Source organism: Ictalurus punctatus, chromosome 12, assembly GCF_001660625.3.
Source record: "Ictalurus punctatus breed USDA103 chromosome 12, Coco_2.0, whole genome shotgun sequence".
NCBI lineage: Eukaryota > Metazoa > Chordata > Actinopteri > Siluriformes > Ictaluridae > Ictalurus > Ictalurus punctatus.
This window is the reverse complement of record NC_030427.2, coordinates 11,929,261-11,946,751: the sequence shown is the minus strand read 5'-3', so window position 1 is coordinate 11,946,751 and position 17,491 is coordinate 11,929,261. Positions and strand designations below refer to the sequence as shown.

Below are 17,491 nucleotides of genomic sequence, written 5' to 3'. Positions count from 1 at the left end.
GACATGGCAATTTAGCGTGCCGCGTGATATAAATATGGCACCTGTGAACCCTGCCGTTAGCCTTATTATTTTCAGTGAGACTGCATGTTGCTTGCTTGTGTAAAGAAACAAAAGACGCTTCATTTCCTCTCAATCTTTTCTCAAAAACTCAGAACTCTTCTAACGCATTTAAAAAAGAGAAGAAAAAAAGGAATGAGCGAGAGAGAAAAATATGAGCGAGAGAATTCAGGACGTGTGTTACGGCTTTCTCCCATTTCATCACGGGGGGGGTAGTGCACACTTTCTGTGTGAAGTGTCTAGGGTAGTGCATGCGATGGCAGCCTCGAGAGGCTGCGCATTGTAACGCCTACATCAGGTAGCTCCGCTCGCGACTCGCTCTCTTCTTGGAAGCTGAAGCGAGTTGGGTTTCAGAGCCTCGTGGGCCAGCCACTGTCAAGACGGCTAGCCGTCTCAGGTCCAAGGGATCTCTTATGGATCCGGAAGAGGAGCCGGAGACGAGCTCCGCTTTATCTCTTGATCTGTCATCCGGGTCCGCCTCTCCGCAAGATTTTGGAGTATTTCCACATAGAAATATTCCTAGCTTTATCCTCTTGCACCTTCACAAAGTGCATGGATGTCATTCTGGGTCCATTGTGACTCCAGGGCATCCGTGTACTAAACTACCTGGACGAATGGTTATTTCTAGCACGATCCAGGTAGCTGGCGGTTCAACATTGAGATGTTGTTCTCGCCCACATGAAGAGCTTGGGGCTCAGGTTAAACCTCAGAAAATTATGCGTTCTCCAGTGCAGTGGACAACTTTTCTAGGGGTTGTAAGGATTGTACTACGATATGGGCATTTCTATCCCCAACATGCATAGGGTCAATCCTATCAACATTGAGCAAGATAAAGCTGGATCTTAGCATCCCTTCCAATCTCTATGAGAGACTATTGGAGCTTATGGGCAGCCAACGTCATACCATTGGGCCTATTGCAGGAGACTGTTTCAGTGGTGGCTGAGAAGTTGGGGGTTTCGTCCAAGGATGAAACCTCTGAGAGTAATCAGTGTCACATGGCGATGCCTACATGCTCTGAGAATTTGAGTGTCCCCGGTTTCTAGCCTTGGGTCACACTCTAGGGGTGTCTCCATAGCACAAACCAGTAGTGACAGACACCTCCCTCACAGGCTGGAGTGCGGACTTAGACAGCTGTCCAGCTCACGGTCTCTGGAGTGGCCCTCATCTGGAGTGACATATAAATTGCCTAGAAATGTGGGCCATATTTCTAGCACTGAAATTCCTTCTTCCTCAATTGAGAGGTCACCATGTGTTTACAGACAACACAGCAGTGGTCTCATATATTGACCACCAGGGAGGAACATTCTGGGCATCTGGAATGTGGGAGCAGACATCCTGTTGAGGCAGGGGCTGAGGCCCAGGGATTGTTGGCTCCTTCCACAAGTGGTGGAGTCCATATGGCGGAGGTTTGGCCAAGTGGGACTGCATGTGTTCACCTCCGATGAGACACTGTGGTTTGCCCTCACTCCTCCCGCACAATTAGGGCTGGACGCCATAGTGCACATGTGGCTGCGGTCACCTCTGTATGCTTTTTCCCATTTGCTCCGTTCCCACAAGTTCTAGCGAGAGTTTGCCAAGACAGTCTATGTCTGCTGCTAGTAGAACCTTACTGACCAGCTCGAATTTGGTTCTCAAAGATAATATCCCTGCTATATGGCACTCCTTGGAAGATTCCCATCCACAGGGATCCACTGTAGACCCAGTGAACTGCACAATAGCTACAGTCCTGGAGTTCTTACAAGAACGTTTCTCAGTGGGGTGGGCTCCTTCTACAATCAGGGTTTATGTGGCCGCCATTTTGGCCAGCCACATCCCTGTTGATAGACCCTCTGCTGGGCAACATCCTATAATTTTGAGGTATATGTGTGGTGTCAGGCAGCTGAGGCCCATCTGCAGGCCACACATACCTTCCTGGGACCTTTCTGTGGTCCTGGAAGGTCTGTCAGGGGCCCCATTTGAGTCTCTGAGAAGCTTCTGACTCTAAAGGTAGCTCTTCTGCTGGCCTTGACATCTCTCAAGCGAGTAGAAGATCTACAACCTCTCTCAGTTGTCCCTTCCTGCCTTGACTTTGCCCCTGGATTAGCCAAGGCCTTCCCGTATCCTAGGCTGGATTATATTCCGGATTATATTCTATAAGTATTCTATATTCGATATATTACATAAGTGCCTACATCGGCTGCCCACCCTGTGGTGTTGCAGGCTTTCTGCCCTCCTCTGTTCAGTTCATCACACTGGAACAAGAGAGGATACACCTGCTGTGTCCTGTAAGGGCTCTCTGTACTTCAGGCCAGCGGCGTAGGTCGGAGCAGCTGCTGGTCTGCTTTGGCGGTGACAGTAGAGGTGATGCTGTGTCAAAGCAGCGCATCTCTAATTGGATAGTGGAAGCAATCTCTATTGCTTATGAGGTGTGCGGTCTTGCTATGCCTCTGGGCATAAGGGCTCATTCCACTAGGCTGGTCACCCCCTTCGAAGGCTTTGTCCAAAGGGGTATCCTTACAGGATGTGTGTGCTGCTGCAGGGTGGTCTATGCTACACACATTCATTCGTTATTACAGCCTGGATATTCATTCCACCCCAGGCTCGAGTGTCTTGCAGTGACCCTCTGGCTTGGGTTTTTTTGAACAGGCCGTACCCTCGGTATGACGGAGTGGGTATTCTCTTTCCCATACTGTTATGCTAAATGCAACGTCGAGTTCCCTTTGAAAGGGAAGGTCTGGGTTATGCATGTAACCCTGTTCCCTTAGAAGGGAACAAGATGTTGCGTAGCTTTGTCATACCAGGGCAGGCCTGCGAATTGTGTCTTCACTTCAGATAATAGAGGCTGATGCTGCAGTTCACAGGTGCCATATTTATATCACACGTCACGCTTAATTGCCACGTCACCTGATCATGGCAGGCCTATAAATAGAGGTATGATTTTACACAAGCTTCAGGTACCGGTCGCACACGCAAGGGCGCTCCCATACTGTTGTGCTAAACGCAACGTCTCTCTCCCTTCTCAGGGAACAAGGTTACATGTGTAACCCAAACTTTTTCAAAAGTAAATCATATCATATACACTGGCATCCAAGGTAACTCGTCGTATATGAAATTTATGATGTATTTACGAAGTTATGATATGTCCCTTGACTCTTATTGGTCTGTGAATGAGCTGATCACACCCTGCCTTTAATTTTTAAGGGAAGATTTCAGTGTGTGCAAATGTTTTGATTCTCCAACGCGTCTAGGGCAAAATGATGAGTAACACACCTTACTGTGGGCTTTAACGTTTAACATTAACTATTCTATCATTTTACTTTGTTAATGAGATCCACATGCTTATATTAAATTACAATGGATTCATTGATATAATGGAATATGATCTAAATGTAATATAATTAATTTAAAGTTTACTGTGAAGTTTAAATTAAAAAATGGTACATCAGATTCAAACATTAATGTTAAAATATTTTTTTATTTGTCCCTATGATTTAAAAAAAACACATTTTTTAGTTTATTATGATATAATTTTATCATTAACTGATAATAATTATATAAAAAATGGCAACATCAAAAATGTAAATTTCATAACAATACCTTACCTCCAACCTCTTCTCACTAATTGCTAGCAAATTAACATGCTTTTTATTGTTATTGCCATATATTTTTTTTTAATGTACGGTATATTCAAATGTATTAATTTCTGGAAATTTCTCATGTGAGAAGATTTTATTTTTATTTTTTTTCAATTTAACAAGGTATTGTAAATTCTTGGAGTGCCCTACCCTCCTATATTCTATATGGCCTTGCTTAGAACATAAACAAAGTTCAAATGGCGTTTGGTCAATATTTGCACAGTTTCCCCTCTTGGACATGGTGGCACCTAGTGTGACAATCATTTGCCAATCATTAACATTAGGCTTGGTATAGAAGAGGTAATTATTTGATTGTAAGCTATCTATATGCAATTACTGTCATGCAACTCAGTATAAATAAATAGATTTGTGAAATAAAATCCCAATTAAGTCCATTTCAGTTCTAGATTGTAACAGTACAAAATGTGGAAAAGTTCAAGGAGTTGAATACTTATGACATTGTATGCATCCATCTGATTTGCCTGCCTCTTAGCTTCTGATGTGGATATATACCTTCATCCAAATTGAAAAATATATTTCAAAATCGTTAACAAAAAGTATGAAATACACAGTTCTGGATCGCAGACAAATGAATTATAAATCAGTGACTCCCCAAAAATTTTTCAAAAACACCTGAACCAAATGCTAACTTCTCCACGGGTGTTGACTGTTGATGATTTGGACTTTAATGCCGGCCAAGACCTGACGATTGTTGGCAAGGTGAAATCTGGCTGCGATTAGTAAGTATTAGCAACCTCAACAAGTCAAAAACTAAACTCATGCCAAATCATTTAAATGGTAAGATGTACGTAGTATTACTTAAAGGTGATGTGTATAACAATAAAGGTAAGGAAGAACAAGCCACAGGAACATATAAAGTAGAAAATCCAATTCAAAAAACATTTACGCCTTTTACGTAAACATTTACATTTACGAAACTTACAAGCATACGGCTATGACTGTGTATCTAATTTGCAAACGCTCCTTCAAAAGAAAGTGGGAATATTTAATAATGTTCTTCTAGTGGTATTCTAGATGTAGCTAGCTAGCATTATATTAGCTTACTAAAATAAGTACAATACAAAAGGCAGGAGATAAAGCATTTTAGAACAAAATCAATGTTGTATTTGAGACCTTTTGCTAATGTTATTTTTAGTTATCCTTTCTTTATTAGCAAAGAAAGGAGATCATTGATAAATGACTGCTACTTTACTATTCTCTGTATTTTTTCTAATCATAATTCTGACGAACTCTGGTGATGTATATCAGCTGATTGATCATCTATATGATCTGTCTGGCTGATTATACTCAGCTTCTCCATGACAAGGACTCCCTGGCCTTGCACTTTAATCCAGGTTTTAAATACAACAAGGATCACAAAGTCATTGTGTGTAACTCTAATCAGGGCGGATGGGGACAGGAACAGAAAGAGCACAACTTTTCATTTCAATGTGATGAGGACTTCAAGGTGATGTCTTTATGTTTATATTTCTCCTTGTAGTTCCTCTTTTCTTGATTTGTTTGAAGGGGTTTCCTATGTTGGTTAAGCGTTTTGATTCATAGGAGGTTCTTGCGTTCTTGTAGTTTTTAGAAGACCTTGGGGTTGTTATGATCTGACAAGTTTGTGATTTTAAGGTGTTGGATCATAATGTAATATTTTGGTGTAAATCTTATACATGTGGTACAGTTAATATATTTCTAACATGAATTAAGTAAATTAACAAATTAATTCAGTAAGTAAGAAACCTAATAAATTATGTAGAGGGTCAATTCTTGCAATCTTATCTGATAAATTATCCTTTGTGAATTAACCATTTATGACATTCTACACTGCATTGTCCTTTTGGAAGACAGCATGGCCATTCTGCATTACTGTTGCAACCTTTGGCCTTTACTGAATACACAAGCCTGTGAACTGAGTCAAAACATTTTATGACACTGCCATCACCCTGGCTCAGATTAATCATCTTACATGTGTAACTATTTTATCTTCTTTTGCACACACTTCACACTTGTCTCTCTGTAACAGTTGGTGATTAACTTCATCAATGAGCAGTTTTATATTAAACTCCCAGATGGCAAAACATATATATATATATATATATATATATATATATATATATATATATATATATATATATATATATATGTATATATTTAAAATCAATATTTAGATTTATTAATATGCTCGTGCACTAGATAGAAAATAGTTTAGGCTTTCATTGTCAGCTGCTTTTATTCCCCAAAAAATCTTTGCAGTGTCTCAACTCGAACAGTAGATGGAGACAAGCCAACTTTACATTTCTTACACTGAGGCTTCAGCTTATTGCTCCTGGACACGTATCTAAAACAAAGTAGAATTAGAGTGATCTGAATTGTTAATGTTAAAGTAAGTTGTAGAATAAAGAAAATAAAAAAAATGAGGAATAATTTATTGATAACATTTTCTATGGAGCCCATTTTTAAATATATAGTTTTATAACTTAGCTTATAATTCTTTCTACATACAGTTACTTTTAGATTCATGAAATGATCCAATCATCGAATCATGTTGCAGCAGCACAATGCATAAAATATTGCAGATTCATGTCAGGAACTTCAGTTAATGTTCACATCGAACATCAGAATTGGGAAAAAATATGATCCCAGTGACTTTGACCAGTGCGAGAAATTTGACCAATGATGGAAATTTCTGGAACTGCTGACCTCCTGGGATTTTCATGCACAACGGTCTATAAAGGTTACAGAGAATTGGAATGGTGTGAAAAACAACAACAAAAAACATTCAGTAGTTCTGTAGACGGAAATGCCTTGTTGATGAGGGATGTTAGAGGAGCTGACAGGCACCAAGGCTACAAGTACTCAAATAACCACTCTTTACAACCATTGTGAGCAGAAAAGCATCTTAAGGTGGATGGACTATAACAGCAGAAGACCACATCAGTTACCACTTCTGTTCAGCCAAGAACAGCGACCTATCAGGACATCTGAAGTTTGGAAAAAGGTGATGTTTGTCCAATATAATAAATATATATTTTGAAGTTAATAAATATCAAAGTTGCTTTATAATTATTCATGGGTCATTAGTAGTTATAATAATTAGTTTATGTTCCACTAAAACTTACATAATAATATGATCATTCGATCAGATGATTTATGCAAAGTAACCAACATTTATCCAATAAAATGGAAGAAAATAACAAGGAAGACATAAGAAATCTGGTGAAATTAATAACTGCACAATTTCGAAATAAAAATCCCATTCCTAACTTTTAACAGTAAGACATTACCTTTTATGGCTATAGGTGGTAATGTGATTGGTTTCTACCCTTTTCCTGTGTTCCCATTGGATGAAAGATGACTAGGTCACACCTCTAGGTTTGTCACAGCATTACAAATAATAGTTACAAGTTCACAAAGTTGTCTGTTGGAAACCTCCACCACATCGACGACAAGATGGTGAGTAGACACCGCTGTCCTCGTTGCAACTTCTTATCACTGCAATTCAGTGTTTACAAAATAAAATAGAAACATAGTAATTTGCACTGTTAGCATTGCAGAGAAAGTGGTGTAAGGGGAAATGGTTTCGCATATAGCCTCAGCTATTCATAAATTTATTCTGAAGGTACAAAAAACTTTTGTAGTGTTGAGTCAGCAGAGGATTCTGGTGTTATCACTGTGTAGCTCAGAATGCATTTTATTTATTTATTTTTAATTTACAATATAATTACTAATAGTACATAATATTATTTGTTAATGTACCAGTAGAAACCCATGCTCAAAGTGTGCAAACTGTGGAAGTTTATGTTGTAAAATAATACCATTTTGTGTGTGTGTGTGTGTGTGTGCGCGCGTGTGTGCGTGTGTGCGTGTGTGTGTGTGTGCATGCGTGTGCGTGTGTGTGCGTGTGTGCATGAAGCACCTGTGGCCTGAATTATGACCAGGGTGTGTTTCAAAAAGGAGAGAAAAGGATAAGACAAATTCTATGGCCATACAGAATTCATATGTCAATAATGAACTTTTTCACATTATCTGTTGTTACCCAGATGAGGATGGGTTCCCTTCTGAGTCTGGTTCCTCTCAAGGTTTCTTCCTCTTAAAACATCTTAGGGAGTTTTTCCTTGCCACTGTCGCCACTCAGTGGTTTGCTCAGTTGGGATAAATTCGCACCTTTAAAATCTGTATACTGTGTTGATATTTCTGTAAAGCTGCCTTGAGACAATGTCTATTGTAAAAAGCGCTATACATATAAAATTGAATTGAATTGAAATTCTGATTAAACAAAATAATATTTCAATAGCTTATGAGGTATTTATGGACCATATATTAGATTTTTGGAATCTTTTTTTGTATCTTAATATTCACATACACAATAGATGTTACAGTAAAATATTATCAATTCATTGTTTGAATAACACATCTTCCTGTTTTCTGTAAATGCCACTTGGCAAGATGTAGTAATTTGTGTTGATCATTAACACTGGGCTTGGCAGGATACAGATAACCCAGTGTACTGTCACACTGTTGACACCCTATCTCATACTCAATAAACCATTCCAGAACCTCCTGTTAACAGGACACGCTTTTACCTGCAGGCCTGGATTTGATATGGAATATCCTGATCCTGGATCAGTTCCCTTTATCGCTATGTTATTATATCATTTGTGTAATCATATTTGGTGTATTAAATATGAGCTGCTCTTTCCTGGTGTGCGTGCGTGCATGTGTGTGTGTGTGTGTGTGAGAGAGAGAGAGAGAGAGAGAGAGAGAGAGATCTTACATTCTGCATTTCATGCTTATATCTGTACAGGTGTTCACCGTTAAGGACATGACCTTCAAGGCTGGTCAGGAGCTGACCATCTCTGGTAAACCCAAGTCTGGATGTAGTTTGTAAGTTCACTGAACAAGGTGGGATGTACCCACAATTAGACTAACAATTATTAACTAATTTCTGAATCATTTAGTTAATTTTCCGTCTCTCTAAGTTGTCCTCTTTTTTTATTAGATTATAATTAGTTCCTCTGGAACTAATCTATCTCCCTCATCCATCCATCCATCCATCCATCTATCCATCTATCTATCTATCTATCCAATCTATCTCTCTCATCTGTCTGTCTGTCTACAGCCAAATGCAAAAGTACACATCTCTCAGGCAAAATTCTAGAATTCTAGTAAGTTAAATTAAATGTGGTTATATCTTGCTACAACCAGCAATCTAATCATGATACAGCAGCTGAAAGATTGTCTGAAAAGAGCAAGAACAAAAACTTTATCCTGAAGAAATTAGGATATTCATGATAAATATTATGTGAGCAGTAATAAACATTTAAACCACTACTGGAAAAAAGTAGTTTCCACTTTTTCTCAAATAAGAAGAGGCTACAGGGTTTAATCAAACAAACAAACAAACAAAAACATGCTTCTCAGAAGCACGCTATTTTCCACAAGCTAATATGATAACATATTAGGAAGCGCTAATACCACTGCATAGACAGTTGCAGCTTTTATGCTTGGGATAACTGGGATCATTTTGAAACAAGGTTGCAGGTGAAGAAATTAAATTGGTAATGGGGAAACAACAGAAAAAGAGAAGAAAACTGTATCTCCCCTTTCCAGCTAACAAATTTTTGGTGAATTTGAAATGCATTTGCTTAGACATTTTCCGAAGACCTGGCAACCCTGAACACCAGTGAAAGCTTGGCAAGAGAGTTACTGTTTAGCCATGTTTAATTTTATTTATTTTACATTTTAATGGACATCTATCTATCTATCTATGTACTGTATCTATATCTTATGATCGTGTCTTCATTATCACTATTCTAAGATGATTAAAATTACACAGGCGAATTTACTGATCTAAGATAATATCTTCGATAAAGAACAAACATCTCTTATCTCTGTGTAGATTCTCCATCAATATCGGTCATGACGCTGATAACATCGCCCTCCACTTCAACCCCCGCTTTAACTACAAAAGTGACAGCAACATCATTATATGTAACTCCAACCAAGGAGGATGGGGCCAGGAGCAGAGGGAACACAGCTTCCCCTTTGACCAGGACGAGTCCTTCAAGGTGGATTAATCATTTAATGTATATCAAATATCTTAAATACAAAGCATGAAGTCAATTCACATCAAAATGATTATACACTTATACAAGCAACAGATAACGTGTACATCTGGGTAAGAGGGTTGTTTGATGTTCTCAGTTAGATTACTTCTTTTCTTATCTGTGAAGTCATACATGCCATCATATGTCATATACTGTAGCAAGACCTTTGCATCAGTGCAATTTTATAACCACTTCTCTTTTTTCTTTACACTGACAATGATATTTATGACATGAAATAAACCATAAGCTCATGTTCATTGCACTCTACGGTAGTAGGCTAATGAAACAAACCAGCAATTATTAATGGATTCTGTACATTACTAAACTCAGTCATAGATATTTTAATGTTTTTATTTTTTCCCTTAATGCTCATAAGAAAATTTGAAACTGGAAATTAATAGCTTTAACATATACAGTATACATTTGGCTTCAAAAGTCTTAGAGCACTAATGAAAATACTTCTAGTTTGCATTTTTAAAAATTTTTATTTAATGCAACAATTTTCATTACAAAGGTCTTGAGGCCACTTCTCTGTTTGATGATGTCATCTTGCTCTTCAGAATGTTCAGCATGACAGTAGTTGATGGAAAAATAGGATTATTTGCTTTAGGAAAATATATATTTTATATATATATATATATATATATATATATTGTAGCATACTTGGAATCTGTTGCTTGATATTTTTGGATGTTTCTCTGTCTGTCTCTCTAACAGGTGGTGTTTACCTTCAACAATGACCAATTTTACATCAAGCTTCCTAACGGCACAATGTTGAGCTTTCCCAACCGCTTCGGCGATGACGGCTTCAAGCACATTGATGTGCAAGGTGATGTCAAGGTTCAGGGCATCAAGATCAAATAAGGAGTGATTCCACTCATGGAAGAACATCCAACCAATCCAATGGGCTAGTCCACCTTAAATATATCTGTGGTACAGAAAGTAAGATGTCTAAATGGAAACCACTAAATGTTTGTTAATAAAGCCAGTACAAAAAATAGTCTGACTTCTTTTTATAAGATCATATACAAAAATTCTGCACATTTATTTAATATATTAGTTGATGGTTTTTTGAATAATTAACCAAATATGCCAACAAGTGCATAATGCAATGTTTATCCCATCCATAAATAAAAGTTCATTATGACCAATATCAGCAACACCTTAATGATCATGTTTGCAGCAAAAAAAAAAAAAGTATAATCTACTTCCTCAGTCCGCATTTCCTATCCCCTTATTATTTGGGGATTAATAGGAAACTGTATGCTATTGAAAAACCTTGTATTGGCCACAACTACTCAAGAAAAATACAGAAACCCTGGAGTTGTGAAGTACACATGGGTCATTTTAATCATTTGAATGGTGAGCCCAAAAAATTGACTTAAGCATGTGCCAAACCCATCTTTGAATGCCCATGTAAAATAATGACTTCAGTTTTGCACCAAAGTCTCTTCTTATGTGTAATGATTTAAAATTAAAATACAACACACTATGTTTTTTTAACATCTCACCATCACTCCCCTAACTGGTTCTTTCCCAAACTGTTGCCACAAAGTTGAAAGCACATAATGGTATAGGATGTTACTGTATGCTGTTGCATTACAATTTCCCTTAACTGAAACTAAGAAGCCCAAAACTATTCCCTGTGGACAAAATGAGATCCATGAAGACATGGTTTGCCAAGGTTTGAGTGGAACTTGAATAGCCTGCACAAAGTCTTGACCTCAACCCCACTGAACACCTTTGGGACGAATTAGAACAAGGACTGTGCACCAAGTGTTCTCTCCCAACATCAGTATCCAACCTCACTAATGCTCTTGTGGCTGAATGAGCACAAATCCCCACAGCCACACTCCAAAATCTAGTTGAAAACCTTCCCAGAAAATGGAGGTTATAATAACAACAAAAGGAGGACTAAATCTAGAATGTGATGTTCATATGGGTGTGCTAGTCAGGTGTCCAGAAACTTTTGGCCACATAATATATGTATAAACTTAAACTTAGAAGCTGTTCTTTCTGCAGATCCACACACACACACACACACACACACACACACACACACACACACACACACACACACACACACACAGACAAATAGTGTGTGTGTATTGGACTGGACCATAAGTGTTAACCTCAATATTTGCCAAGTCCTAAGTCTATAGTAATTCATACTGCATCAAGCACTCAATCCTCCTGCTGACCTCACTGCCTTGGCATAGACGGGGAAAAAAGCCAACTGTGGATTGCACACTCAATCACTGACCTCACACCTGTACAGTAAATGAAAATGAAATAGGGGAAGGAAAAGTAAACGTCTAGTATATTGAGTTAGTTCAACTGCTGGGAAAACTGTTCTCCTATACTATATATAAAACCAGACCAAAGAATTCAGAAAAACATCCAGCAACTCGAATAATAAAAGAACAGTTCAAAAGGTCAGTGAATCAAATTCTGATGGTCAGGGTACACAAAAGACTGTGCATAGACATGGGACACAATAGAGGACCCACTTGTGGAGAATCTTCCACCTACAGTTCAGTTCAGTATTGCCAGGTACAAGATTTTTTACAGAATTACTACATTTAAGGTAAGTTGATGTCTAATTTATGACTCCAAGTACTCTTAAAAGTGGCGCACGGTGGCTTAGTAGCTAGCTCGTTTGCCTCACACCTCCAGGGTTGGGGGTTCGATTCCCGCCACAGCCCTGTGGGTGCGGAGTTTGCATGTTCTCTCTGTGCTGCAGGGGTTTCCTCCCCCAGTTCAAAGACATGCACGGTAGGCTGATTGGTATGTCCAAAGTGTGTGTGATTGTGTGCCTGATGCTCCCTGGGATAGGCTGCAGGTTCCCTGCGACCCAGTAGGATAAGCAGTATAGAAGATGGATGGATGGAGTACTCTTATTGAGTTGTCAGTATCAATTTCCTCAAAAACATACAAAACAGACATAAAACAAAAAACCTACTTTCCTTTGCAGTGGTCAACATATTCCATCATGATCAGATCTATACTCTTCTTTAAGGTTTGTAGTTTCGGGTTATTGGAGGCAGGACAAAGTGCTCGAAGCTGATTTTGTTTTGGTTACTATAGCTACACAGGGAGGAACACATGTCTGGGAAGTGCCAGTGACACAGCGGATGAATACTTTACTATGGTTCAAGCATGCATTCAAGCTGGGAGCAGTTTTAACAAATTATTATTATTATTATTATTATTATTATTATTATTATTATTATTATTAGTTTTAAATAAATTATTTAGGCATTTGATATAAAAATTGCCCCAGGTGTCTAGAAATCGCCCAACAAGTGCTTAGTGCAAATGTGAAAAAAGGGTTAACTCCCCCTTTAAAAGTAAATATAAATGGATAAAAAATACAATATGCCTATCTTAAATGAATTAAGAAAAAATGTCATGATTGGCAAATTGCTGTGGTATACAAGGAATAAAACACTTAAGGACATAATTTGGGGTGGTAACACATCAAACCACCCCTTAGTTGATTTTGTTTTTCTATAACAGCAACCTCGCCATGTTTTCATCCTTACTTATGTTACAGCTATTCTTTGTTCATGACAAAATTCATAATAATATGAGATCATATATATTTACTCAATTTAGGATTTTAAGAAACTATTCTAGGATATACTGCCTGACCACCAGATTGGTTTTAAAATAGCCACCATGCTTACTTTCTTACCCAAACGTGCAAATTTGTGTTACAAACCAAATCCATCAGTTACTTTGTATTCACAGATATGACATCAGGAAACAAACAGTACAACTTAGCTGTATGTTTAACTTGGCTTTCAAAGGTACTTAGCAATGTAGAGCATTTATCAGCTTTGGAACCAGTAACCATGGCTCATCAGTTATCACCACTAAGTTCACACCACATCAGTACTTCAGTTTGTTTTACAGTTCCAAAATAATGTATACAGCTACAGCTATCTACACATACCCTATTTACCATATTTTTTTTTACTGTATTTTAGTTTTTTTTTTATGATTTAAATGATTTCGGTTCAACAAGTCTCATCAGAGATGCAACCACAATGATTTCACCAAGCCGAAGGTCACATGGTTCATCAAGCATTGTTCAAGTCATCTATATTGTCAGCATTATTATCTACTCTCACAGCTGAGTAGGAATAATTTGCATTGCTACTCGAAAAGGCCTGTGGCCCAGAGTGAGGAATTTATCGGCCTGGAGAAACATTCCAGAGTGTCAGGGAACAGTACAGACATATCCAACCTGGAGTTATCCATGACTACACACACATTTGTTTCAATTTGCATTAATGTTTAGATACAAACACACAACTGCATTTCAGTGTGTGTTCATCCTCCTATCAATATCACTACTGAAAGAACCACTGGTGAGTTGATCTAGGTGATAAGAGCTTGAGGTGTTTATTTTATCTTTAGAGATCTTTAGAGTACTGCTAAAAGAAACTTCACAGCAAAACATACCTTTATAAGTGGGATGTGCTAACACTGATAAAGATATCAAACATAATTAAGACATAATCTAGCTAAAATATAAACAAAGCACTAAAGATGGTTCATGTCACAAATGAAGCTGAATCCATGGCAACCTGTAGGTTCAGAAGATTGTAGCAAGCAACTTATCTAAATAATCAGCAGTCCATCAAATTGGCTGTCCACCACTTACCAGCATTTGTCAAAAATGTCAGACTGATTCAAACTGACCTGGTAGTTGCTCAAGTCATTGCATAATCTATGTAGCAGTAGTTCCCAGTCATAGACTTTGGTGCCCTCTTTGTATTGTGTTGAACTCTGGTCCTGGGTGAACAACATTTAATTCTTCTGTATGCATGTATTTGGATGGCATGACAATACAAGTATTCCTGACTTCATTTGGATTAAATACTCTTGCACTAAACATCCACTCACAACAGGCCTGTTAATTAGTGTACTAGCCAGATTATCTGAGCTCGAGCAGGCAAAACTATTCAGACCAAGTAGACTCCAGGACCAAGGTTCATAACTACTGTTATAGCACATACCCCACAGGTTCCCAACCATGGTCTTGGAGTACCCCTTGGTCCTGTAATACATTTTAGTGTTGCCCTTGTGCCATATACACCTATTCAGCTAATAACAACCTTTCCTGAGTTGAAGGTTGTGTGAAAGATCATGGAAAACAATCAAAAGAAATATACAGTACAGGGTGATCCAGGAACAGGGTTGGGAATATGAGATATAACCAAATGCAGTTGTGGTAGAATATTAGTAAGATGGTATCCATGGCAGTCAATCAGATAATTTAATTTACAGATTGTTAATACCTGACCCTGAGCCCTGGTCGATACGGCTGGAGCCTGAGGCCTGTCCCCTTTGCGCCAGGTAGTCTTTATAGTTGCGGGTGAGCAATGTGTAGAGCAGTGGGTTCACACAACTGTTGCCATATGTAAGGCAAGTAACAAAGAAGTTGACATAGGTGTGTGTGGCAGGTGTCAATGAGCGCAGGGATTCGGCTGAGAAAAGTTTGGCCATCTGCCAGCCCCAAAAGGGCAGAAAGCATGCCCAATAGGCCACCACAATGCTGAAGATCATGCAGACCACCTTGTGCTTAAGCCGTTTCCGCTTAGACGGGCAAGAAAAGGTGGAAAGTCGGATGCTGCTCTTGTTTCCTGCTCCTCTACGGGTGAGGTTGGACTGCGCTATCCAGTAGTGTCGTGCTAACCCTATATATAGCACCACCATTACTAGCCCTGGCACCAACATGCTAGTGAAGAAAAGAACAGTGAGGTAGGCTTTGAAGGCCTCAGGCGTCCATGTGGGGAAGCAGATGCGCTTGACGAGACCAGAGGCTGCTGGACGCCCCTCCCGTAGCCTGATCATCACCATCATGGGTAGTGTGAGTACCAAGGCAGCACCCCAGATGGCAAGAGCTGGTAGCCAGTGGCATCGGGCAGAGTCAGTGGCAGAGCGACGGGCATGGAATGGTGATGCCACGGCACGATAACGTTCCAGGCTCATGGCCACAAGGGCAAAGACACTGGCATGCATGGTGAGCAGGTCGAGGCTAAGCAGAACCCGACAACCTGTCTCACCAAAGAGCCAGTCATGGACAAAGTAGGTGCATACTACGAACGGGATGGTGCCCAGGTAGAGCAGGTCAGCTGCTGCCAGATTGACAATGAAGACATACATGGAACCAGAGCGGCGCAGAACCGCAGAGCGCATTACACCCAGTGTGTAAACATTTCCCACAACGCCAAGGATGCACATGGTGATCAGGGTAGCACCGAGAAGAGGGGTTACCCACACGGTGCCTGTTCCACCTCCACTTGAGCCACTTCCTGTTCCACTAGTGCCCGAGTTGGAAGGGACAGTGATGCTGGCATTGGGCACCAAGCTCATGATCCACAGAATGGCACTCAACTGGAAAGGCCAAACAAAAAATCCCAAGTGCTTTAGTGGGCAGTGGGGTGGATCATCTCTTTAAAATTTCAACAGGTGTAGTTGTAAATGGGTAAAAAGGTAATGCTCAGGCTCCTCTTTTTTCACTTAAAACTTCAACAGAGTTGTAGACATGGTTGACTAGTCCTTAGAGATGTCAATACATGAGTCTTAAACAATGCCATTATCCAAATCTTCACAGAAAAAAAAGCTTAAAATGTCCCGTTGGTCTATCAAAGGTCAGCGTCAGTAAAAGTTAATTGAAGTTTCTGGAAACACAAACACAGAATTCCTGGTTTCCTTCATCTGCAATGCAGGTAGCTTTTAATGTTTCCATCCAGGGTTTGGAATTTGTGTCTTTCATCCAAAGTGTCAAGAGTAGATGTTTGAGTTCTCTACTTCAATTAGCTTTCTTGCTAAGTGCCCTTCTCTCCTATCCAACAGTCTCGTTCTCTTTGTCCCTCTTTCTCTTTCACCCGCCTCTTAAAACTCTCACTCACACGTAAGTGCAACTGCACATGACATGTTAGATTTATGAGATGCTCACTTTGGGCTGCCCGAATTCGACTTTGAACACTAGGGTGCCATTTCAAATGCCAGTGACACAAATGAGCAAACACACACACACACACACACACACACACACACACACACACACACACACAGAGGCACACATTTTCCCTCATACTCACACACAATCATACGACACTAAGAATAATTATCTCCATCTCCATTACACTAGCACATTTACACTCACTATGAAATCCATGACATTCCTCTATTACTGACCTCTATGACTGTTTTATTGCAAGCATTTAGATTCCAGTTGCTTCTTTCCCTTGTATTAATCATCTTGTGTAAAGTTATTTTTATACAAAAGTAAGTGATAAATTGTTACGTTCAAAAAGTAACAAGAATTAGTTACATTGCATATCATAAATCTGTATTTGGCAAAATGTTTAAGCCTGCAGGAAGCAGAGTTAAAGGAAAAGCCCACCCTGAAAGACATGAACTCTGTATTGAAATATTTGAGGTTTCTTTTAGTGATTCTGGTGATAATGTATTAGGTAGTGCTGTATTTTTCTTATTCAGGTGAGTGAACAGGACATTGCTTGTAATTGAAGTGGACATTGCTAGTGCAGGTTCAATGATGTTTAAAAGTCGCATGCTTCATGCAGAGCTACGCGACCAAGCCTGTGATTGGTTGTCTAACAGGAAAAAAATATTAGATTTGAATCTCGCCAAAATGTTCAATCACAGATCATATTTGTCCAGCCTATG

At 39.1% G+C, this 17,491-nt stretch overlaps 2 protein-coding genes across 2 annotated transcripts; one reads left to right on the top strand and one right to left on the bottom strand.

Annotated features, from left to right (window-relative positions):
* Positions 1-6,595: 6,595 nt before the first annotated feature.
* On the top strand, positions 6,596-10,784 carry lgals2b (lectin, galactoside-binding, soluble, 2b). The gene is made up of 5 exons (XM_017481785.3): positions 6,596-6,675; positions 6,977-7,130; positions 8,482-8,561; positions 9,577-9,745; positions 10,502-10,784. Exons 2-5 carry the CDS (start codon positions 7,128-7,130, stop codon positions 10,646-10,648), a joined length of 399 nt encoding a protein of 132 aa, XP_017337274.1. The 5' UTR covers positions 6,596-6,675; positions 6,977-7,127; the 3' UTR covers positions 10,649-10,784.
* Positions 10,785-14,171: 3,387 nt separating this feature from the next.
* On the bottom strand, positions 14,172-16,849 carry uts2r4 (urotensin-2 receptor 4). Its single transcript, XM_017481784.3, has one exon. It carries the CDS (start codon positions 16,169-16,171, stop codon positions 15,077-15,079), a length of 1,095 nt encoding a protein of 364 aa, XP_017337273.1. The 5' UTR covers positions 16,172-16,849; the 3' UTR covers positions 14,172-15,076.
* Between the last annotated feature and the right edge of the window lie 642 nt (positions 16,850-17,491).